The sequence below is a fragment of the Phacochoerus africanus genome, chromosome 1 (genome assembly GCF_016906955.1).
Source record: "Phacochoerus africanus isolate WHEZ1 chromosome 1, ROS_Pafr_v1, whole genome shotgun sequence".
Taxonomy (NCBI): domain Eukaryota; kingdom Metazoa; phylum Chordata; class Mammalia; order Artiodactyla; family Suidae; genus Phacochoerus; species Phacochoerus africanus.
The window spans coordinates 285151264-285176190 of record NC_062544.1 but is presented as its reverse complement, the minus strand read 5'-3'; the positions used below and the strand labels follow the sequence as shown (position 1 = coordinate 285176190).

Sequence of the window (24927 nt, the reverse complement as noted above, 5' to 3'; positions counted from 1 at the left end):
ACAGCCATCTCGAGTGGCCTGACCACATGCCATGTGTTTGTTCTCCGTCACTGCATTTTGTTAAAACATGACTGTGGACCGTGAGGGCAGTGGAATCGTGGGTGGGAGAAGGTGGCCTGTGGATGCCACAGCTGGAAGAGCCACCCTGTGATCTGGTGGCCAGCCTCAGGATGGCATGGCCCTTCACAAAGCAGGATGGCAGATGGCCTGACTCTGGTGTCTCAGTCCTAAAAATCCTGCTGGGTCGCTCTAGCAGGAAAAACCCTCTATCACGAAGGATCACCAGATTGCCTATTATGGCAAAAGTAACGAAGCCAGTTGTGATGTGTGAACCGGGTGGAGTATTACATACCCACTAAAATGGGCATGAAGATGTTTGCACGCTGAGCATCTGTGCTGTGCACCCAGACACGTGCACAGGGGTGCCGGTAGCCCCAGGCCTCCACGTGGGCTGCACAGCCAGTCACCTGCAAGCAGTTAAACCACCGCTGAGGCCTGAGCCCCCAGGGACATGGGGCAGAGTCTGGAGACGGTGGGGTTGTAACAGCAGCCTCGGGGGAGGCTGCTGGCCCCTGGCAGAGGGAGGCCAAGGGTGCCCAGGTCACTCCACCTGCATCCCAGAAAGTGACACGGCCCAAATGGCAGCAGCACCTAGGCTGAGATTCCCGGACGCAGGGTCCAATGTGCCGCCAAGAGCAAGAACCTCAGTCAGAATCACCGTAGAAAAGGAAGCTGCCTTCGGGCTCTGGGCCCTGTGCATCGAGCAAACACCTGCTGCTTGGGGAGCTGGTCGGTGGGCTGTAGCCAAGGGCCCAGAAATGAGGGTGACCCGGTGTGTCGTCAGGCCTTCATTCTGGAGGGGGATGCCCAGGACAGGGTTCCTGGTGCTGCAGACGGGCCCATGGGCAGTGAGGGCTCCCTTCTGGGGCTGGCTTAGGTGGCGGCCCCCTGGACCGCTGCATGTCCTAAAGGAGCAAGGTGGGTGTGGCCGGGGTGACGTGGAAGGTGGGGGCACAGGACAAGTCAGGAGAGCGCTGGCTGAGGGCCTTGCAGGGTGGGGCCCCAGGACCGCTTAAACCGGGGGGAGAGGCAGACCCGTGAGGAGGAGCCAGGGCTGTGCAGGAGCCCATGGTCCCCGCTCCTGTGCTCATGGGGGCAGACCCTCAAACCGGCCGATGGCTAAGGGGGCAGGAGAGCCAAGCGGATGCTGTGGGTGCTGGAGGGAGAGAGCAGGTTGGGCACCATCAGAGGCCCCGGTGGGGCGGTTTGTCCACCTTCGGAGAGGGACTGGAGGGGAGGCTGGATGCCCGGAGGTGGGTGTTTCTGGAGGCTTCATTGTGGGGTGGGGGTGGGGTGCATGTCTGCTAAAGGGGGGCCTAGAAACAAGAATTGGGGTTCTGTACATGCCTCGGGGGAGGAGCCTGCAGGAGGGCAAGGTGGGAGGGCAAGGGCCAGGTGATGGGTGGGCTTCGGAGGAGCAGGTGGAGGGTTGAGCCAGGAGGTGGTGGGGAAGGATGCAGCTCCTCTGAGGCTGGGGGAGGCAGGGGCAGGGGCTGCAGTCAGCTCGGGTCGGGTGTGAGGGCCCAGGACGGCTGTGGCTCGGGCGTGTCGGGCTAGGAATCCTCAGATGCGGCGGGAGATGTGTGCCGTTGGGGAGGGGCCGGGTGCGGCCCATGGGGAAGGATGACACACTCGGTGTTGGCGCTGCAGGACGCTCAGGCCTGGCTTGGCAGGGGCCACGTCAGCTCCGGTGGCGCCGTCTCCCAGTCCCGCCCCTCACCCGTCCTCGGCCTCCACGTGGTGCCTGCCCGCGATGTCATTTACCCGAAGGCGGCCCGCCGTGTGTTTTGCTTGCCTCCTTGACAGATGACAAGACGTTCCAGTGTGAGATGTGTTTCAGATTCTTCTCCACCAACAGCAACCTTTCCAAGCACAAGAAGAAGCACGGGGACAAGAAGTTTGCTTGCGAAGTCTGCAACAAGATGTTCTATCGCAAGGACGTCATGCTGGACCACCAGAGGCGGCACCTGGAAGGTGAGCGCACCTGCGGCCGGGCGGGGTGGGGTGGGGGGAATGTGCTGGCACCGCCCCGTGGGCGCCTTCGGACCGGCCCCGCCCGACGGCATCAGCTCAGGCATCAAGAGGTGCTGACGCGCGATCACAGCCACGTGTTGGTGGGACCTGAGAAACGTCCCAGTGCCCACGGCGGGGACAGTTAAGGAGAACGGACTCTTCGTAGGACTGTGTTAGGCAGTCACCAAAAACGTGGTTTTCAAAGAGTTTAACATTGTGAGAAAATGCTTTTGATGTGACCGGAAGTAGGAAAAATCATGAAGGAAATCTCACACAGGGGATGCTTTCCGCTGTGTGCGTGAGCAGCAGGTTCCGGGGAGATGCTATTGGGGCCCTGAGTGACTATGCTCGTCCCTCCTACACTGTTTCCCCAGGGGCCCCGATGGCACCCACCGTGCCTGGGGGCTGCCTGTCCCTGGGGTGGGTTTCCCTGAGGCCAGCACAGGAGAAAGGGGACTTCAGTGGGGTCAGTAACGGGTGGGATGCAGAAAGGAGGCAGAGCAGGAAATGAGGTGTGGGTGTGGTGACCCTGCAGGGCAGCCCCGACGAGAAGGCGGGGCGCCCGGGGAAGGTCTGGGCACAGGTGTGTCCTGAGCTCCTACCCCACCGGGAGGCTCAGTTAAAGAACCTGCTCAGACGGATCCTTTTTGAAAGCAGCATTGTAGATTTGGTAAGCCTAGTTTTTAACCCTAAAAGCTACCGCCCTCTGGCTGACCGGCCTTTCTCTGTAAGTGGCACTCACTGACCAGAGCACTTTTTTTTTTTTTTTAGGGCTGCACCTGTGGCATATGGAAGTTTCCAGGCTAGGGGTCAAATCCGAGCTGCAGCTGCCAGCCTACACCACAGCCACAGCAACGTCAGATCTAGCCTCGCCTAGACCTACACCACAGCTCACAGCAACGCTGGATCTTTAATCCACTGAGCAAAACGCAGGGATTGAACCTGCGTCCTCGTGGATGCTAGTCAGATTCATTAACCGCTGAGCCCTGATAGGAACTTCCCAGAGCACTTTCTTATGAAAGTTAGAAAAAAATCACTTTACCAAGATTTGCAAACGAAGATGTGTTTGTGTGAAGTCTGACCACTGCACTTAGCTGTGCTGTCACGTGTGGTCACAGCTTTTAAAACAAGCCTGGAATCACATCCCGTCCTGGGTCACCTTTGCGCTCTGCCTCTTGACCTGGCCGTTCTTCACGCGGGTTCATAACTCCACCCCCTTCCCTTTGTGAGTGGTGGCGCCCTGAGGGCCTCTCCAGCCCAGCCTGGTGTCCACTTAGTGACCGGGTGGCCTTGGCCATGCTCCTGGGCCTCTGTTTGCTCACCTGTGCGGTGACGATGGTGCCTGGCCCTCTGGGCTGCTTAAACTGGACCCCCTTGTAAAGCCCCAGGTGGGCCCATATTGCCACCACCATCACACCGGAAGTCAGGTGTCTCCTGGTTGACAGTCACCTGGGTTGCCTTTTATAGCTTCATCTTGCAACGTCTTAGAGCTGACACAGCTCTGACGGTTCTCCTCGGGAATGAGCTGACGCAGTGTGGCCGTGCCGGGGTTTCCCCTCTGTGCAGAAGCGTGGTCCACACCCGCCACAGACCCGTGTGCTTATGCTGCTGGGAGCTTTTTGAAGAGCGACGTGCTGGTCTCCAGGCCGGCTTTGCCAGGCCTTCTTGAGCCCGGCTCTGTGCTCACCTGTGTTACTCAGGAATGTCCCAGAACGACGGGTCAGTGGTGTACAGAGAGGCCACGAGAAGGGGGCTTTTCTTTCTTTTATTCAGAGATTCCCTAGGACTTCCTGTCATGGCTCAGTGGTTAACGAATCCAACTAGGAACCATGAGGTTGCAGGTTCGATCCCTGGCCTCACTCAGTGGGTTAAGGATCCGGCGTTGCCGTGAGCTGTGGTGTAGGTTGCAGACGTGGCTCGGATCCCGCATTGCTGTGGCTGTGGCACAGGCCAACGGCTACAGCTGCGACTGGACCCCTAGCCTGGGAACCTCCATATGCTGCAGGTGTGGCCCTAAAAAGACAAACAAAAAAAAGAAACAAATATTCCTCATTTCATGCAAACTTCTAAGTCTATTATGAATAGCTATGCCTTAAAACCATAGCGATTTTAGTATCGCCTGACCTTTTACCTTGATCCCTACTTGGCTGATTTAATTTGAAGGATGAATATTAGTGGTTTTGTTTGTTTGTTTGTTTGTTTGTTTTCCTTTTTAGGGCTGCACATGCAGCATAGGGACGTTCCCAGGCTAGGGGTGGAATTGAAGCTACGTCTGCTGGCCACAGCCACAGCCACGCAGAACCCAAGCCCACCTGCAGCCTACACCCCAGCTCACGGCAACACGGCATCCTTAACTCTTTGAGCAAGGCCACGGATTGAACCTGCATCCTCCTGGATACTAGTGGATTAACTCCTGAATATTGTGTCTTTAATACTCACAGCAGCCTCTCAGAACCCCACCTTTGTCTGGGGCCCTTAGATTGAGCACAGACACTTTTCTTAAGGGCGTTCTAATGCCTCTGCATCTTGAAACTCGTGACACTGGCCGCCCTTGGCGTTCTGAGTTTCAGGTGTGGCCCGGGCTACGGTCACGGACCCCACAGCGTGGCCGCCTGCCTTCTCTCCCGGGGCCGGTGTCGGGTGGCGCAGGTGCGTCACAGGTAGCGCTGGCTCCTGGGTCCCACCGAGGGCAGCCCTGTGTCCTGGCGGCCGTGGCCGGTCCTGCGGGTCCTGACCTTCTCCGGCGGGGTTGCAGGAGTGCGGCGGGTGAAGAGGGAGGACGCGGAGGCCGGCGGGAACCTGCTGCGCTACAGGAAGGAGCCATCGGGGTGCCCGGTGTGCGGCAAGGTAAGGCTGGCGCCGGTCCAGGACCCGGTTTCTTTAGGGGATCCTGAGCTCTACCCACCGCGTGTCAGGGAGGAGTGTTTAGGGTCGAATGGAAACTCGGTGTCCTGAGCCGTGGCAGCCCCTGCCCTCCTGTCATCTCAGCTCTGGCCACCGAGGCAGGTCTCCAGGGAGGGAGCATGGCTGTGATGTTCCGTCACCCGGTGCCCTTGCTCTGTCTCCCGCACCCTGAGCCGAGGGCCCGTGGGACGCCCCCGGTTTATTTCCCTGGTCAGTGCAGGTCTCCTGCAGCATTTCCCAGTGAGAGACTGACCTGGCCATGGCCTTGTGCTCCGTGCATGGTCTGTGGAGGCCAGGGCCCCAAGTAAGCAGATGTGCCCCCGGGGCGTCTGAGCTGGCTGTCCGAGCTGGCCATCAGAGAGGGCTGAGTCCTCAGCAGACCCTAAACTCCAGAGCACACTGCCCATCCGAGCAGCCCTGGGCTGTGCCCAGCAGTGGGCATTGCTCAGCTGCCATCTGGGCCTCATCGGTTCACCATGGCAGATGCCAGTGGTCTTTGTGGATGAGCTCCTGGCCCCGGCTAGACGTGCGGCTGCTGGTCCTCCAGGCTCAGCTCCCGTGACTCGGCTCGCAGAGTCTCTTGGCCACGGTCCACGGGAGCCTCGCTGCCCTGCAGCAGCCGCCAGGTCTGGCTGGTGGAGAGGTGAAGGCCATGGGCACGTGGCCAGCTGTCACTCGCCCCGCCTGCCAGCACGTGGCAGCATTGCCAGCTCTTTTGACCTTTTCAAGAGAAAGCGGAAATGTGTGTTTTTATGGGAAATTTTCTGATTGTTTTCAAACCACAAAGCCAACAGCTCCGCAGGGTAGTGTGGTCTGTGGGCCCTGTGTTGGGGCTCCGACTCAGTTTGGGTTTGGGGGCTGGCGAGGCCGGAGGGTCAGGGGAGCTGGTGCAGCAGAATGCCTGAGCCCAGGTGGCCAGACCGGGCTGCCCACGGGCAGGGTGGGTGCAGGCCGTGCCCTGTGTCCCCACGTGTCCTGGTCATGCTGCCCTCTGACCACTGGCTCTGGAGGAGCAGTGGCACTACGTCCCTTCCGTGTCCTCGGGACATCACGTGTGTGAAACAAGCCAGGGGTGCGGCTGACATGCTGTGACAGGTTCTCCGAACACTCACACAGGGTCTGGGCAGGCAGTGGAGGAGGCTAAATGTCTCCACAGCTGGATCCTTCACTCCTCCGACTGTTCCTTGTTTCCAGCACCCCCCCCCCCCCACCTGGACCAGAGGTGCTGGCGGACCCCTGCCGCCTCTGCCCCTCCCCGGGAGCCCCGTCTTCCTGCTGTGCTGACTCGACTTCCCTCCCAGCCTCTCGGGGCTGCCCGCCCCAAGCCACCCGCAGGTCTTGGAAAGAAACGTCCTGTGAAGGCATCAGCCCCTGTTGCTTGCGAGCCATTTCCCTTTCATTCACCCGTCACGCTTCCCACCTGAGAACACGCGCGGGCAGGCGGGCTCGAAGGAGACCTGCATCCGCTTGCTTGGCCTCTGGGAAGGTCAAGACTCAGATCGGGGGGCCCTGGGAGTGGTCTCTGCCGCCCGCCTTGGCTGCTGAGCTCTGCTGGTGGACCACAGTGCCCCTGGCCCAGCCCCGTGGACAGGTAGTGGGCGAATGACCGCGTCTCCACACTCCTCAGTCTACCCTGGCAACACGGAGAAGCTGGGGGAGGCGACGTGAATTGTGCGTGAAATACGAAGCACCCCCTGAGGGTGGCATCCTTCTTTGATAGCCCCTTTGAGAAGACTGCATTCTTATCTGGGACTTACCGGCTTCTTGGGAGCCTCATCCTAGGGAAATATTTAAGTGAGCTGAATAAAGTGGAGCCGCATGCCATGTAGAGTGGAGACGAGATAGCAGTTCATTATGTATCATAACGTAAGCATGAATTGAAACGGTTCAACAGTCGCGATTCTAGCACCAACTGACTGACTCTCTGTGTCTCAAACACTGAGGAATTGTTGTCACTTAAACTCCAGGGGGGAGCACTGCCGTTTGGAGCGGGGTTATGGTTTCTCAGTGAGGCCCGACGTGCACGGGGCGGGCTTTTGCAGCCGGCTCTCCCGCCCGCAGGTGTTCTCCTGCAGGAGCAATATGAACAAGCACCTGCTGACCCACGGCGACAAGAAGTACACCTGTGAGATCTGTGGGCGCAAGTTCTTCCGCGTGGACGTGCTCAGGGACCACATCCATGTCCACTTCAAGGTCAGTGGGTGGCGCTGGGACAGTGCCACGGGGGGGGGGGGGCGGCCCCCTCGTGGCTCTGTAGGTGAGCTCTGTTTGCTGTGTCGCCTGCAGCCCACTCACCGGGCTCCAGTTAAAAATCCCTCCGCGTTGGGGACCTCTCGAGGGGAGGACAGGGGCCAGGGTGGAGTGCCTCCCTCCCTGCCTTTGAGGAACGGGAGGCAGGAGTGGAGGGGGCGTCGGGCAGGGAGGATCCTGCATCCTCGCTCTGGGCGGGAGAAGTGTCGATCCCGGGAAAAGGAAAAAGAAACGGGTAGGTGGTGCCGAGGCACCGCCTAGCTCGGGACCGACCTGGCAGTTCCCGGCCCCGGCGTTCAGAGCCACCTGAACGCAGACAAGGCCTAGGGGCCCTGACTTAGGGGCGTGGGGCGTCCCGGGCGACCCGAGGGAGCCGTTTGCATCAGGTGCAAATACCCGGGTCAAGTGTCCACCGCGCATGTTAGAAAGCGGACCGTGGCCGCTTTCCAGGACATCGCGCTGATGGACGACCACCAGAGGGAGGAGTTTATCGGCAAGATCGGGATCTCCTCCGAAGAAAACGATGACAATTCTGACGAGAGCGCAGACTCGGAGCCCCACAAGTACAGCTGCAAAAGGTGTCAGGTAACTAGACCGGGGCCTTCGTGTGCCTGGGGTTGCTGCCTGCAGAGGGCGGGCGGGCAGGGGGCGCTTCCCAGGGGACCTGGCAGGCCCCCCCAGGTCTCGGTGCTTCTCGGGGATGGCGGATGTCAAGGTGGGACCTTCCGGGCAGGAGCTGGGGGAGGAGCTGGTACCTGCTTCTTACTGGGGGGGGGGGGGGCGTGGGGGGCTGGGGGCTCCGGGGCCACAGGCGCTGGGCGTGACCGTGTGGGGCGTGTCGCAGCTCACCTTTGGCCGCGGGAAGGAGTACCTGAAGCACATCATGGAGACGCACAAGGAGAAGGGCTACGGCTGCAGCATCTGCAACCGGCGCTTCGCCCTCAAGGCCACCTACCACGCGCACATGGTCATCCACCGCGAGAACCTGCCCGATCCCAACGTGCAGAAGTGAGGCCAGGGCGCCAGCGTCCAGCGCGGTGCCGGGGGAGGCCGGGCTTCCTTGCAGAGAGGCAGGTGCTCGCAGGAGTGGCTGGAGCACAGAGCCCTGGGCGGGGAGCCCTGGGCGGGGTCTGGGAGGCGCAGGCCAGCCCCACCTCTGGCTTCAGCCCGTCATCCGTGCCGCATGGAAGGATGTCCGGCAATGATCCTGTTCAGAGGCTGGTTAGTCGGCTGGGGCAGCCGGCTGGGTGGCTTGAACAACAGAAACGTCTTATCTTGCTTCTAGAAGCCGCAGGTTCTAGGTCAGGCAGGGCTGGTTCCTTCTGTGGCCATGAGGGACCAACTAACTGTCCCGGGCTTCTCTCCCCTTGGCTTGGAGATGCCGTCCCCTCCCTGTGTCCTCCCGGCCTTCTGTGTGTGTGTCTCTGTGTCCCTGTTTATAAGGACACTGGTCATACTGGGTTAGGGTCCATCCCAGTGTCATTTTTCCCTTCACCTCTGTAGAGACCCCACCTCCAAGGACGGTCACATATTGAGGTGTTGGGAGTCAGGACTCCAACACGTGAATTTTGAAGGGGACACAGTTCAGCCCATGATGGAGGCTAAAATCTGTGTCCCTTGTTGCCCCCCAGCACCGTCTTTGCGCCACCTGCTGATAGAGGCACTTAGCCAAGTGTGCTCTGCTGCTGACGGTCCTCCTGAGCCCGCGTCTCCTTTCAGGTACATCCACCCGTGCGAGATCTGTGGGCGGATCTTCAACAGCATTGGGAACTTAGAGCGGCATAAACTCATCCACACAGGTAGCCGTTCCTGCCAGGACATGGGTGCCTATGCTGACCACGCCCCTCCGTGGGCTTCGTGCCCAGCGGTCACGCTCGCCTCCCTGCCCGTGCTTCTCCAGGCCTCCTTGCCACCTCATCCCCAGCAGGACCCCTCCCTGCCCGGTCCCCCCCACCCCATCCCCTCGAAGGCCGAGGAAAGATGGACCAGCTGCGGGCAGGTCCCGTTTTCCCGGAGTGAAAGTCTGACCCATCTGTCAGGTGTGAAAAGCCACGCCTGCGAGCAGTGCGGGAAGTCCTTTGCCAGGAAGGACATGCTGAAGGAGCACATGCGTGTCCACGACAACATCCGGGAGTACCTGTGCGCCGAGTGCGGGAAAGGTGAGTTGCGGGAGGGCGGGTGGTCAGACGGAGGGGCAGCCAGGCCAACCGGTCCCCTAGAGCTGGGTCATTGACTGAACACCAAGACACGAAGTGTTTCAATGAGGCTGAGAAGAGAAATCAGTCCCGAGGCAGGAAGGCAGGATGAAATCAGGCACAAGGAAAATGCTTTAAAAGTAGGGAAATAGGAGTTCCCTGGTGGCCTAGCGGTTAAGGATTCGGCATTGTCACTGCTGTGGCTCCGGCTCTGTCCCGGGCTAGGGAACGTCGGCATGCCATGGGGGCCCCCAAAAGAAAAAGAAAAAAGAAATAGTGTCACATACAGTTGTTCAAAGTCAGAATAATCTAAGAGTCACCCCATGGCCTGAGCATAGATGCAAAGTCCTCGGCCACTGACTAGAACCAAGCCTGGGGCCCCCTGTGTAGTGACGGTGATTTACTGTGAGCAGGGATTGCTGTGCCTGGTATTTGAGTCCGATGAAATTAATTGCATAATAACTGTCAGTAAAATAGCTCATGTTAGTTAAGTGTAAGGAGGGCACATAACCCCAGTATATGGTAGATTTTAATCCATGTCTGTTTAAAAACAAAGCTGTTGGGCAGCCTTGGCTCTGCGGGTCTTTCTCTGGCTGTATCAGCTCAGTGCTCTGTGCCCGGTGCCTTCCTTTCCCACCTCCCAATGCACTGGGGAGAGGAGTCTGGGGGGAGCACACGTCGGGGGGGCATCCTCTGTAGTAACCCGCCCCTTTCAGAATTCCCATTATGCCTTCTGTCTCCCCCCAACCAGTCTTTTGCATCTGTCGCATCTGTTTGTGTTCGTGCTGCATGTATCTTCCGCTCCAGTCATTGTTTCATCGGGGGCATATAATCTGCTATAACCTGTCCACTGCGTTTTTTATTCCAGTTATTCTGTCTTTTTAAAAAAATGTCTATAACGTCTACTTACTTTTCAAACCTGCAAGATTCTCTGTAACTGGGTGGGGGTGGGGTGGGCGGAGGGGGCTTCCCCAGTAGGGCAGGCTTAGGGATCAGGCCGCACGTGCAGGGTGGGTGGGGGGGGTGTTTCTGGGGTAGGGCGCTGTTAGGGGTCGGGGCATGGGGAGGGGGGTGTGCACTGTCCAGGGCGGAGGTGGGGGGGGGGGTGGAGAGGGGCTTCCGGGGCGCCCCGTTAGGGGCCCTGCCCGAGTGTCCAGGGCACGCCAACCCGCGCCCCCTCGCCCCACCCTGCAGGCATGAAGACCAAGCACGCGCTGCGCCACCACATGAAGCTGCATAAGGGCATCAAGGAGTACGAGTGCCGGGAGTGCCACCGCAAGTTCGCGCAGAAGGTCAACATGCTCAAGCACTACAAGCGCCACACGGGTGAGTCCGCGGCCACGGTGCTGGCACCGCGGCGGGCAGCCAGGCCTGGCGCGGGAACGGCCGGAGGAGCTGCCCCTGCTCCTCGCGGGCTTGAGCTCCCACCCGGCCGCAAGCTTTGTGATCCAGCCCCTGGGAGGTGGGCTCGGCAGCAAGTTTCGCAGAAGCTCCTCCTCCCCGCAAGGGCCCTGCACCCCTGCGCACGCGCAGAACCCAGGCTACCGCCCCCTCTCCTGCGTCTTCCCTTCCGCTCGGCGCTCTCCCTACAGGAGCTCCCCCGAGCTCGAGAGGTGATCAGAAGAGGGCCGGGAAGTGTGTACCCAGTGGTCGTCAGGTCGTCATCTGGACACATCCCGAAGGGAGACCCTGGACCATCCTAAGTGTCCATCAGGGCAGTGGCTAAATCTTGGCGTGTCCGCTAAGAAGGACAAGAGGTCCATACAAGCGATGAGCTGCATGGACTGATGTGCGTGGAAGTTCACGGTCCAGTGGAGGAACAGCCAGCCCCTGAAACAGATACAAGTTCACTTTTTAGGAGAACGTGGAGGAATATATATGTACATTGCAAAGAGAGAACTCTGATGGGAATCAGAAAGAGAGAGGGTTATCCATTCCTGAAAGCTCTGGTAGGCGCCTCTAGTGTCCCCTCTAAAATGGACTTGGGTCGTGCCACCACCTGGCCCAGCCGCCCTGTGCGCCCACCTCGCTCACTGTCCCCAGGGCCGTCCAGCTGCCCAGGAGTCTGCTTTGGGTTCCCCCTGAGTGCCAACCCCACGGCGCTGGCTTTCACAGAAGTGTGCGGCCCTCCTCTTTTCCGGCGGAAGCTCGTCCAGTTTTCGCTTCCTTTTTTCTGGAAGTCTCATCCCCCGGGACGGGGTCACACTCCTCTAAGGTCTCATTACACTCCAGCCGCTGGGGCGGAGTGCCCTCTGTCCCTCTGGCCTCCGAGAGCCATGGTGAGCACCGGGTCCTGCGGACAAGGGGCTCCATAAATGCAGGACCAAGATCAGTGGACCTTGACCTTGCCTTGTTTCCATCTGGGGGGGAGCCCTTGTTGAAGAGGAATTCTCAGGGGCACCTCCTTGTCACTCTGGGCTTAGAAACAGTCCACCAGGCCCTGCTTGCTCCCTGGCTGCAGGCGGCAGGGTGAGGGCCCCGACTCCTCTGAGCCCTCGGAACTGCAATGAAGCAGATACAGACCTTCACAGTCGTAAACGTGGCTCTGCCTTTCCTTGATCACGAGCTGGGCAGAGGGAGCTCATCGGATCGGCTTCTGCCGATTTAGACGCCGCCGCAGTCCCCGGGTGCCGGGCTGAAAGTGTCCTGGCCTCGGAAGGAGCTGGCCCGGGCGCCTGCAGGAGGGGAGCTTTCAAGCCCGTTGGCTGGTCGAGGTTGGGAATGAACGGTTAGGGTCTGTGGCCTCCTGGTAACGGACCTCTACCCGCCCCCCCGAAGCCCCTACTTGTAGAGACGCGTGTCAGGGACAAGACGGCTTCGGGGTGTGGTTGAAACACTCATGAAACGTGAGGCCGAGCCTGCCTTTCCCCGCAGGGATCAAGGATTTCATGTGCGAGCTGTGCGGAAAGACCTTCAGTGAGCGAAACACGATGGAGACGCACAAGCTCATTCACACGGGTGAGTGGCGGGGGGGGGGGCTTTGGGATGGATACCCCCCCCCCCCCGCCCCGCCACCCCATCTGAAAACTTTTCCAGACTCTCTGGCGCCCTTCTGCCTTCACGGTGGCTCCTTCCCCCCCACCCCCAACATTCAGCCCATGGAAACTTTGAAATGTCCATCCTGGGATTTTTAAACATTGGCGCAGCCACGGGGTTCTGGGCTCCGTGACGGGGGAGGCCGCTCATCCCTGGCTGGGCCGTGCTGCTGGTCCCGTGGTGCGACCGTAGCACGGGTGACCTGGCCGGCGACGCTGGCTGCGCGGGTGGAGGGTGACCCCACTGACGACCCCGCTTCTCTCCCTCCCCGTGCGTGGGAAGTGGGCAAGCAGTGGACGTGCTCCGTGTGTGACAAGAAGTACGTCACCGAGTACATGCTGCAGAAGCACGTGCAGCTCACGCACGACAAGGTCGAGGCGCAGAGCTGCCAGCTGTGCGGGACCAAGGTGTCCACCAGGGCCTCCATGAGCAGACACATGCGTCGCAAGCACCCCGAGGTGAGCCTGGGTGGCCGCGCCCTCTCCCTGCGGCCCTCCCCACGCAGGCGCGGCCCCTCGGCCTGGTGGCTCGGGACACTCAGAGACCACCCCCCACGTTGGCTCACAGCCCCCCACCCCCACCCCCGGCCCTTACAGACGTGTGATTCCTCCAGGCAGGGCCCGGGTCTCCACTCTCTCCTCCGTGCCTGCGTGTAGAAGGCGCCGAATGAATGCGTGGAGAGCCTCAGATGCATTTTTTGCTGAGGTTGTGAACTATTCCTGCTGGGATTACAGCAAGATGAGAGTACAGCCCTGAGCCCTCCCCCATTCCCTTTGGAGACCCCCACGCGGTGTTGGGGGCTGATTAGGAGGCAGCTTTGAGGAACAAGAGGGAAGAATTACACCGAGGCAGGTAGACGCTGGCTCATGTGGAGGCTGGTCCCAAAGAAAGGTCCAGGTGCTAAATAATTCAGCATACTCCAAAAAGAAGTAAACGGAAAAGCAAAACTGGAAGAAAATGCAGGAAAATAGCTCTCGTGTCACTGAAAAGAGGGAGACTTTTTTTTTTTGGTCTTTTTGCCTTTTCTTGGGCCGTTCCCTTGGCATATGGAGGTTCCCAGGCTAGGGGTCTAATCAAAGCTGTAGCCACCGGCCTACACCAGAGCCACAGCAACGCGGGATCTGAGCCGCGTCTGCAACCTACACCACAGCTCACGGCAACGCCGGATCGTGAACCCACTGAGCAAGGGCAGGGATCGAACCCACAACCTCAAGGTTCCTAGTCGGATTCGTTAACCACTGCGCCACGACGGGAACTCAGAAAAGAGGGAGACTTTCTAAGTGCAAAAGCAGCAAAAGAACTTTCAAACAAGATATCTGATTGCATCAGCCACATAACACTTACAGCTTCTGTAGTTTCAAGAGGATAAGCAAAGGGAGGAGTTCCCATTGTGGCTCAGCGGGTTAGGACGCCGGCTCCGTCCCTGGCCTCACTCAGCGGCTTGGGGATCTGGCATTGCCGCAAACGTTGGTGTGGGTGGCAGATGCGGCTCCAGTCCGGTGTTGCCGTGGCTGTGGCGTAGGCCTCAGCTGCAGCTTTGATTCAACCCTGGCCTGAGAACGTCCATGTGCCACAGGTGTGACCGTAAAAAGATAAAGAGAGAATAAGGGAAGGGAAAAAAACTGAAACAGGAAGTTCCTATGTGGCTTGGTGGGTCGAGGACCCGGCATTGCTGCAGTTGTGGCGCAGGTTTGATCCCTGGCCTGGGAGCTTCCACACACACTGAGAGCAGCCAAAAAAAAAAAAAAGAAGAAGAAGAAGAAGAAGAAAGAAATATCTTAAGGTATTACTGCCATTGACAGATAGAAAGTTACCATAAAGGTAACAGGTGGCTGTGGCTGTGGTGTAGGCGGGCAGCAACAGCTCTGATTAGACCCCTAGCCTGGGAACCTCCATCTGCCGCAGGTGTGGCCCTAAAAAGACCCCCCCCCAAAAAAAAACAAGGGGGAATAAGTATTCCAGGAGGAGAGCGGAAAGAACCCACTGTGTGTCCAGGGAGAGGCAGTTTTGGAAAGAGGGGCTGCAGATGGTTAAAACAGGAGAAAGCCTTTAGCGGTGGGAAGGTGTCATGCTTCCCCTGCGGAGTTAGGGGGAGTCTTAGATTCAAAATGACTGTGCTCGCGGGACGCCCTCCTAGAGGGCGCTGTGACCCTACTTCTGCAGTGTTTTGCAAATGACTGTTTGACCCCCAGCCAGCCAGCCGCAAGGGAGCAGTGCAGGTGCCGCCGCAGGGCCGGGCTGTGGAGGCGTGCGTGGTGGGCGCCCGCTGGTACTGGCAGAGACCCGGGGGCCGGGGGGCCGTCCGAGGGCAGCTAACGTGTTAAGATGTTGAGCATAAACCACTTTCCCATGTTCTGGATCTCGCAGAATCGATACCATTTTATGACTTCAAGTATAGTCTTTCTCTCTGCTTTAAAAGACTGTTACATGAAAGAAATTTAAACAGGGAGTTCTCGTTGTGCCTCCGTGGTAACGAACCGCACTAGCATCCATGAGGATGCAGGTTCGATTCCTGGCCTCGCTCCGTAGGTTGAGGACCCAGGGTTGCCAGTGAGCTGTGGTGCAGGTCGCAGATGCAGCTCAGATCTGGCATTGCTGTGGCTGTGGCGTGGGCTGGCAGCTGTAGCTCCGACTTGGCCCCTAGCCTGGGAACCTCCATGTGCCACAGGTGCAGCCCTAAAAAGCAAAGAAAAAAAAATTGAAATGCAAAAAGTGTTTTTCACGTGCAGTTTTCTCTCCTCATGAGAGTAAAGCCAGCAAATGCTCCTTTGGTGGTTCTTCCTTGGCATCAGCCACTGGACTGTGTGACGAGGACGCTGATGATGTCATTGTTGCTGGAGGTGGTGACAGCGACGGTGGTGACTGACAGTGGCAGAGGTGACAGTGACAGTGGAGGTAGTGATGACAGATGGTGGTGACAGCGACGGTGGTGACTGACAGTGGTGGTGGTGACAGTGACTGATGGTGGTGACAGTGACAGTGGTGACAGTGCCGGTGGAGGTAATGGTGACAGTGGCAGAGGTGACAGTGACAGTGGAGGTAGTGATGACAGATGGTGGTGACAGCGACGGTGGTGGAAGCAGTGATGACTGACGGTGGTGACAGTGGTAACAGTGACGGGTGACAGTGGTGGAGGTAGTGACAGCGACAGTGGAACCTAAGTCCGAAGATACAGTTCCTGTCATCCTTCTTAAGGAAGCCACACCCACAACCTGTAGTCTATAACTTTGTGGGGTTTCTTTCTTTTTTGTCTTTTTTTGGTCTTTCTAGGGCCGCACCCACGGCATATGGAGGTTCCCAGGCTGGGGGTCGCGTTGGAGCTACAGCCGCCGGCCTGCACCACAGCCACAGCAACACAGGATCTGAGCCACGTCTGTGACCTACAGCACAGCTCACGGCCACGCCGGATCTTTAACCCACGGAGCGAGGCCAGGGATCGAACCCGCAACCTCGTGGTTCCTCGTCGGATTCGTTTCCGCTGCGCCACCACGGGAACTCCCTATCGTTTTGTTTTAGTTGTTTTGAGCCGCGTGGTGGAGGCCCCCCTACAGACAGATGCTCCCGGTTTTCCCCGATCTCGCCGATCCGCTCCCTTAGCCGCTCCCGGGAACCAGCCTCTGCAGGGCTCTCTGGTCTCTCTGCGCATGGGTTCCATGGTCCTGGCTGTGCCATCATTCACTTAAGTCACAACTACAGCAGGACGAGGTTCAAGGCGGGGGGAAGGGCCGTGTGGGCACAGGGGGCCGTGTGGGCACAGGGGGCCATGTGGGCACAGCCTGAGGGTCTGTGTGCGAGGACCGTTCAGTGGCTCGTGGGTGGGCAGACAGAGGCAGCGGCCGCTTCATCAGAGCTGACAGGTGACAGTACCTGGACACGTCTCAGGTTAAAAAGAAGCTGGTGTAGGAGCTCCCACTGTGACTCAGCGGAGGGAGCCCGACTAGTATCCGTGAGGATGCAGGTTCTGTCCCTGGCCTCATCCAGCATTGCTGTGAGCTATGGTGTCGGTCACAGACATTCCTCGGGTCGCCTGTAGGCCGGCAGCTGCTGCTCCGACTTGACCCCTGGCCTGGAAACTTCCATATGCCGCAGGTGCGTCCCTAAAAAGCCAAGAAAAGTAAGCTGGTGTGAAGCCGCATCCTTGGTCCTTCCTCGTAGGACAGGATTATATCTCAGCCCCTCTGTTCTTGGTCTGAAGTCAGACCCGGTGAGGACGCGCTTACTGCGAGCACGTTATGTGGGGGAGGGGTCTGCACCCTTGGCCAGTGGACAGCGAGGTGACCCACAGGTGTGAGGAGCACAGCAGAACTTGAAGAGGGGACCCGGGAGGAGGGAAGGAGAGGCCCCACCTGGATCCTGGAATTCAGGTGTTCAAGTCCCAGGCAGAGCCCGTGGGGACGTGAGTGCCTTCAGGGTGATGGCCCATCTGCCGCATGTCTGGGTGCCGTTGCCCTCAAAGGCACTCCCGTCCTCCAGGCCCGGTGTCCGGGGCTCAGGGCTCTGTGCTCACTTCTAGGTCCTGGCCGTGAGGATTGACGACCTGGACCACCTCCCAGAGACCACCACCATCGATGCCTCCTCCATCGGCATCGTCCAGGTGAGCGCAGCACCTGGCCCGGGGGCGGGGCCTTTGGGGGGGCGGCGCCTGCCGCTCCTGAATGTCTGACCTGTGGGGCTCACGCGGGGTATCTTCAGCAACCTTTGGGGGACATACCACCCACTGTTCGCACTGGTTTACCTCTCTGTTTTATTGGCTGGTCGTCACCCCAAGAGCCTTTCCGTTTCTGTAAAAGTTTCTAGGATTTCAGTTTTCTGAATGCTCACCATCTCTTTTGGAGAAGAGATGGTTTATTAGTCAGAGTTCCCCCTGAGAAAATAGCTGAGAGAACACAGAGAGAGAATTAGAGAAATTTATTTTAAGGAATGGGCCCGCAGGGCTCTGGAGCTGGCGAGTGAGAATCTGTAGGGCAGGTGAGAGGCTTTAGACCCAGGAGGAGTGGGTATTGCAGCCCGAGTCCACTCCTCCTTCGGGAACTTCAGTCTTTTCTCTCGAGGCCTTCACCTGATTAGACAAGGCCCACCCACGTTACGGACGATGCTTTCCTCAGCATCCACTGCTTTAAACATTCACCGCTCCTGAAAAAGCCCTTCATAGTTGCATCTAGATGACAGCGTTTGATCACACAGCTGGGCACCCCAGCTCAGCCACGTTGACACTCAAAACTAACCATCGCAGGTGGTTTCCAAAAAATGTAGCATGATGAGGTTGTTATAAGCAGAACAACTTTACATGTATTAAGTGAACTTACTTTTCTAAAGGAATTTTTAGCCAATACCTTTATCTAAAATCTTCATATTAAAGAGAAGATGTCATGCTATCAGTATTTTTTTACTATTATTGTTTGCTTTTTAGGGCCACGCTAGTGGCACATGGAAGTTCCCAGGCTAAGTGACGAATCGGAGCTACAGCTGCCGACCTACACCACAGCCGCAGCAACATGGGATCTGAGCTACCTCTGCAACCTACACCACAGCTCATGGCAATGCCGGACCCCCAACCCACTGAGCAAGGCCAGGGATCAGACCCGCGTCCTCGTGGATACTAGTTGGGTTTGTTTCCACTGTGCCATAACGGGAGCTCCCTCGGTTATTTTTAAATTGTGTCTATACCCCTGTGTTTTGAAATGGCACTTTGGGCGCAGGGCTCCGCTGCTGGGTTGTCCTGAGCACCTGGGCCCCCTCAGCAGCTCCAACACCCATGACCCTGTCCACCCTAACAGGGCAGCCTCTCAGTGGCCCTACCCTGGCAGGCCTCCTGAGGGTCTCTCTGCCACCGGGTGGGACCTCGTCTCATGGGATGGCACCAGAGGACCAGGAGGAGGGTGGCAGACCAGGGTGGAAAGCCCTGCTGGCCGCCACTGCCTGGTGACCTCTGCAGCGCTGAGCGATCCCAGCTGCGAGTCGGAGGACAGGCTGTGCTCAGCTGCTCAGAGCAAGTTGTGTGGGTCCCCTGGCTGGGGTCGCTGTTACCAGTGGGCCCTACTGCCGTCCCCAAGAAAGATGACCATACAGTTCTCGTGGTCAGACTCATTTCGACCCAAGGCTATGTCCACAGTGCATTTGTTTCAGCCTGGTGACAAGAGCCCTGATGCGAAGGCATTTTCAGCCTCAGGCTGAGCTCAACAGAGTTGAAACTGTGGTTCAAAAAATTTGTTTTCAGAGATATTTCTATTTCAACACAAATGCAGCTTTTAAAAGTATGACTTGTGGGAGTTCCCACTGTGGCTCAGTGGTAATGAACCTGACTAGGATCCATGAGGTTGTGGGTTCGATCCCTGGTCTCACTCAGTGGGTTAAGGATCTGGCATTGTTGTGAGCTGTGGTGTAGGTCACAGATGCGGCTCGGATCCCACGTTGCTGTGGCTGTGGTGTAGGCCAGCAGTTGCAGCTCCAATTCGACCCCTAGCCTGGGAACCTCCATATTTAGGGCAGGTTTGGCCCTAAAAAGACAACATTTTTTTTTTAAAATATGACTTATATCTAATTTTTTCCCTTAAGGAAAAACATAAAAGCAACTGAAACCAACAGGAACTCGCCCCAGTCCTTAGACGTGCAGGATAGAACACGAGCGGTCGGGGCAGCGCTGCGATGCACCGGCCGCCGCGGGCGCACGACCCACTGACCCCAGTGTCGTCAAACCTTCTTTTCCTGCAGCCTGAACTGAGCCTGGAGCAGGAGGATTTAGCCGAAGGGAAGCACGCGAAAGGCGCCAGGAGAACCCACAAGAGGAAGCAGAAGCCGGAGGAGGAGGCGGGGGCCGCGGGCGCCGAGGACGCCAGCTTCAGCGAGTTCTCGGAGAAGGAGGCCCCGTTTCCGGGCGGCGTGGGGGACGAGACCGACTCCGCCGTGCAGAGCATCCAGCAGGTGGCTGGGCCCAGCTGGCTGGGGGCCCGGGTGCAGGGGCTGGGACCCCGGCTGCACTAGCACTCGTCCCATCTCCCCTTCAGCATCTCCTCGTTCAGACCCAGGAAGCACAGCACGAGGGTCTAGCATGTTAAGGACGGTCAGCCCCCCGACTGGGAGAAGGGATGCATCTAGTTCGGGGGTGGGGATGAGGGCTGAGTGTGCCGGCTGGTCAGGGAGCCCCCACCCGGCTCTGGGCACTGGCGCACGTGGCCAGCCAGTCCGCTGCCCTTCACGGAGCCTTTGCTGACCTTCCCCGCTGGGTCCGGAGGCCCCGGCGCCCCCCAGCTGTATCTGAGCCCAGCTCTCTTGACCATCAGGGATCCTGTGTCTCTCTGGCCTTTCCTCCATCTCCAAGGGCAGGAGTGATGCTTTCTTTCTCATTTATTAACTCTTGGGACTGCGCATTTATTCAAGGCCCTTCTTAGGTTTTTTTTTTTTTTTCTTTTTCTTTTTTTTTTTAGGGCCACCCTAGCAACATGTGGAGGTTCCCAGACTAGGGGTCAATCGAAGCTACAGCTGCTGGCCTACACCACAGCCACAGCAATGCAGGATCCGAGCTGCATCTGCGACCTACACCACAGCTCACGGCAACGCCAGATCCTTAACCCACTGAGCGAGGCCAGGGATCGAACCCACAATCTCATGGTTCCTAGTCAGATTCATTTCTGCAGTGCCATGACGGGAACGCCCTTCTTAGCTTTAAAGTGGGATTCTCACTTTCCAGCAGCTCTTTATAGAAGCCCAAAGGGCGTGAAGGTTGTGCTGTTTTTCTCCTTGTTAGTTACCTTTCTCTATTATTCCAGCCCCCGGAATTGTTTTCTCAGTTCCAACGGATGGGCGGGTGGCCTCCACAATTATAGCTGTGTCTTGCATCTCTTTTTCACCAGAATTCTTTTTCTGGGACGAATCAGCTTGGTTTCATCTTTCCCCGGAGGGGGTTGTACCTCCTTCCTTTGGGCCTGCCCTGGGGTCCTTCCAGCACCACGACCCAGCCTCCGTCCCAAAGGGCAGCCCCGGAAGCTTCCTCTGTTCTCCGTGCTGCAGAAACTAACTGGGCCGCGTTGTGTGTGACTCTTGCAGGTGGTGGTGACGCTGGGCGACCCCAATGTGACTGCGCCATCCAGCTCGGTGGGCCTCACCAACATCACCGTCACCCCCATCACCACCACGGCGGGGACTCAGTTTACCAATCTGCAGCCGGTGGCCGTCGGGCACCTGACCACCCCGGAGCGCCAGCTGCAGCTGGACAACTCCATCCTGACCGTGACCTTTGACACCGTCAGTGGCTCGGCCATGTTGCACAACCGCCAGAACGACCTCCAGATCCACCCGCAGCCGGAAGCCTCCAACCCGCAGTCGGTGGCCCACTTCATCAACCTGACCACGCTGGTCAACTCCATCACGCCCCTGGGGAGCCAGCTGGGCGAGCAGCACCCGCTCACCTGGCGGGCAGTGCCCCAGACGGACGTCCTGCCGCCCCCGCAGCCGCAGGCGCCCCCGCCCCAGGCCCCGCAGCCCCAGGGCCCGGCCGAGCAGCAGCCGCAGATGTACAGCTACTGAGACGTGTTGCGGGGAGGCTGGGAGAGCACTCCAGACAGGTGGTTGGTTCGTTTTGCTTTATTGTTGAGGTTTGTTTGCTGGATAGCGAGCAAAAACCACGTGCACTGCAGAGGGTGGGGAGGTCGGCTTAGCTTTTGCCGAGTTACCTCCCGACCCCCCAGCAGCCGTCATGGTCTGTCACTTAGCTCCAGAAGTGACCTCCGGCAGGCCAGCCATCCCCAGGCTTCCCTCCCAGAACCTGGATGGATGGACACAGGGTTTGGGACAGTGAAACGCAGAGAAGCCGCATCCTAAGAATGTGTTGTCGGGGAGGCAGGAGGTTGGCTTGTTTTCTTCCTCTAGAGCGCAGCTCCTGTGGTCCAGCATAGCACGTGCTGCATGAGAACAGTTTCCTCCTGCTCCCGGACTTTTCTGCAAACAGCAGACACAAGTTCAAGTAGCTTTTTTCCTCTTTGTTCTATTTTGGTTTTTTATTTTTTATTGTAGGGCCACACCCACAGCATAGAGCTGTTCCCCAGCCAGGGGTTGAATCCGAGCTGCAGCTGCAGTGACACCGGATCCTTTTAACCCGCTGCACTGGGCGGGGATCGAACCCGCACCTCCACTGAGACCCGAGCTGCTGTAGTTGGATTCTGAGCCCCCCGCACCGCATTTCGAACTCTCTTTTTCCTCTTGGAAATTTGAGTTGCGTCAGATTCGCTCTGCCGACCAGCCTGGGCCGAAACCTGGTGGGAAGGTGCCCTGTGTGGCCACGCCCTCCTCCCGCCTTCGGGGTCAGTGTGGCCAGGGGCCCGGGAGGTCGCTGGCCAGGGGCCCGGGAGGTCGCTGGCCAGGGCGTCTTTGTAATAGAATTTGTGCGTCCATTTTCGGTATGGTTTTTTCTTTTAAAAAGAACTTTATCTCCCGCGTATAGTGTGTACTTGAGACCCTGGCGAGGCCACGCCGTCCTCTGCTTTCTTGTCACACACGGAAGTCGTTTGCACTGTAGGACTGTGGGTCCACGTCCAGCTTTACACAGCTGCCCCAGTGCCGGGGACAGTTACGTGCACGGCGCCAGCCTCACGCTGCCCCTTCTGGAGGCTTCTTGCAGCTGTCTCAGGATTCTCTGCCATCCAAATATATTTATTATGGCTGAGGCTCAGCCAGAATCCCCTGCACGGAAGAACAGGGAAGAAATTCATGTCCTCTTTGTGTTCAAACTTTTAATTCCAAAGGTTGATGTGTTTCAAGACCGGTGTTCTATGAACGTGTTGACCGAGCTTGGCTCTTTACAGCAGGAAAGTAGAGGCTTTTCTGAACCACGAAGACAGGGCTGTTTCCTGCCAAGCAGTAAAGAAGGCGGACGAGGTTGTGGGCTGGCAGCAGCTGCAGTGCCCCGCGTGAGCGGCCGCCTGCTGGTGCTGATCGATGGCACCTCTGCCCCCTGGGGACACGCGCCTCACACGTGGGCACCTGTTTCAGAGCGGCGGGAGCTCAGGGCCATCGAGGGGGCCATCAGCAGCCGGGCCTCCCGCCGCCCCGCCCCGGGCACAGCAAGAGGCGTGGCGGGACGCGGGACGTGCCCTCTCCTGGCCCTTGAGCGCCGTCCAGAATGAACTGGAACACTTGCCGTGCGCGGTCCTGATCGCGCCTTGTCCCCGATCCCGTGGGATCTGGGAGAGCGCCTTGGTCCCGAGCCAGCAGTGGAGAAACGAGGCGACCAGCCGGGTTGCGGACGCTCTGTCCCGCCACACGCGACGTTCTCAGCACTTGGCTCTGTTCCGAAGAGGAGGGTCGCGAGGAGAGGGCTTGGCAGGTGCAGGGGGTCACGCAGCCACGCAGCACGGGAGGGGGCCTCCAAGTCCGCCGTCCACATGCAGCTCCTCGGCACGCCCAGCTCCCGCCTCTTGGTTGACTTGATGGTGGGGGATTGTTTGCCTTTTAATTTATGATAATTATTTTTATGTTATTTATGTATATAATTAACTGCTTTATACATAATGGGTTCATCCAATGAACTTGGGCCGGGGTGATATCTTTTCTAAGCATCGTCTCCATTCTCCAGATGGAAGTAGTCCAGGTCTCCGTGGGGTCCTCAAGAGCTCCAGGGTTCCTAGGGTGTTTTTTTAAAAATCCCTGGGAGTTCCCTTTTGCATTCATAGAATATAAAGGACAGACGACCAAGTGAAAAATCCAGACTTGCTTCCACACCTGCTAGCATTTATCTTCTCTTCCTCTTCCCTGTGAAATAAAGGCCTTTGAAATCACAGTTTTATTTTTGTAAAAGAAGTTGTTTTTGTGCCTAGAGCAAGGATGCATCAGGTGTTTTTAAAGGGCCTAACTTAGGTCGTGGGCCCGAGACTACTACCACTGTTTATTTAAATACACAGATGCGTAATAATTCTTCTTGTTGTGATAAATGAGAACTCTAAATAAAAATCAAATTTACTCCTGAGTGATCTGTAGAAATACTTGGCCTTAATAGGGTCACTTTCTGCGGGAAAATTGATTTCTGCCGTCTTCAATCCGTGGCTTTGTGTTTGCATATGAGAAACTGGAGAATAAAGCAAAAAAGTCCTTCTCAGCCAAAAGAGTTATCAACTGTATAGGTGGTTCTACATTTACCACTGTTTACTCATGCAAAGGATTTAATTTTTTTAACTAACGGCAGGTGCATGGCTGTAGCCATGGGGGAAACTAAATGGAGCCGCTGTGGCTCCTGAGCTCTGTGAGTCCCTCTGGGTTATTCCAAATTAATCAACAGAAGAAACGTGCGTTTGGCCCATGAATTTGTAAAGGTGTCTTTCTGTGCCACACGATGGTGTGAGCCTTGCAGAGCTGGCCCCCAGGTTCCCCGCCTGGTGTGGATGGCATGTCCCCCTGGTGAAGAGGGGTCAGGCCCTCAAGTGGGTACCCACCGGGGCCCACAGGAAGCCGCCTTGGAGGGTTCCAGGCCCGGGAGGCCAGTGCACGCAGCTCACGCAGTTGCAGTGCCGGGGTTTGTGGCTTCCAGCCCAGGGCAGTGTCCGCGACGCTCCTATCGGATTTTGGAAAGGCGTCAAGACCGAGAAGTCCTGTGTATTTCATGTCCCATCCATCTGTGTAACGACAAATAAAACCTGCCGTCATCTGCGTTTTACAGTTGCTGGTCCTCTGCTCAGACCCCCTGTTCCACGCAGTGGACACACGTGTATTTTGAGGACGGTCGCAATTCCTGCTGCAGTCCGGACCCTGTGAAATGTTTGCATTATTTCAAATGACCCAAACAAAATAAATGAGATGTTGAGCTATCAGAACCTTTCACAGCCCTTTTTTTTTTCTTTTCTTTTTTAAAGCAATGAAGCAGGTGGACGTAGCATGTCTGGCAGAGCTCAGCTGGACGGAATGGACACGAAACAGCCGTGTAGCCGGGGAGGGGAGAGCTTCACGAGTGAGGCCTTTCGTTGGGCCGGTGGCCTGGAAAGATCCCTAATTTTATTGGTCAGGTATTAAATGATATGTTTGGATTTGTTACGAACAACGATTTTTTTTTTTTCTATTTTAGGGCCACTCCTGTGGCATATGGAGGTTCCCAGCCTAGGGGTCTCATCGGAGCTACAGCTGCCGGCCTACACCACAGCCACAGCAACGCCAGATCTGAGCTGCACCTGTGACCTACACCACAGCTCACGGCCATGCAGGATCCTTAACCCACTGAGCAAGGCCAGGGATCGATCCCGCATCCTCATGGGTGCTAGTTGAGTTCATTAACCGCTAAGCCATGAAGAGAACTCCAGGAGTAGCGATTTTAAAGTTAGGAAACAGCTGGAGTGTTCCAATCCTCTCAGGGTATGAACCCCGGGACCCTTGTCTCAGGCACGTCAGTGTCGTCTCAGAGGCCAGCGGGTGGCAGCAAGTTCTCGACTCGGCAAGATGACATTCCCGTGACATCTGACAGACTGTGAGCTGAGGGCCTTCTGCGTCCCTG

General features: G+C 57.7%; 1 protein-coding gene across 3 annotated transcripts in view; it reads left to right on the top strand.

Annotated features, from left to right (window-relative positions):
* Positions 1–21472, top strand: part of PRDM15 (PR/SET domain 15) — a 66835-nt gene extending 45363 nt beyond the window's left edge. For all 3 annotated transcript variants that reach the window (XM_047797041.1, XM_047797048.1, XM_047797054.1), the window contains 13 exons: positions 1867–2034; positions 4829–4920; positions 7039–7170; positions 7678–7812; positions 8072–8235; positions 8947–9026; positions 9267–9386; positions 10617–10748; positions 12297–12380; positions 12741–12916; positions 16972–17052; positions 19170–19379; positions 20502–21472. In XM_047797041.1, coding sequence (XP_047652997.1) covers positions 1867–2034; positions 4829–4920; positions 7039–7170; positions 7678–7812; positions 8072–8235; positions 8947–9026; positions 9267–9386; positions 10617–10748; positions 12297–12380; positions 12741–12916; positions 16972–17052; positions 19170–19379; positions 20502–20981 — 2054 coding nt within the window. In that variant the 3' untranslated portion in view covers positions 20982–21472. The remainder of the gene's footprint in view (positions 1–1866; positions 2035–4828; positions 4921–7038; positions 7171–7677; positions 7813–8071; positions 8236–8946; positions 9027–9266; positions 9387–10616; positions 10749–12296; positions 12381–12740; positions 12917–16971; positions 17053–19169; positions 19380–20501) is intronic.
* Positions 21473–24927: the final 3455 nt, after the last annotated feature.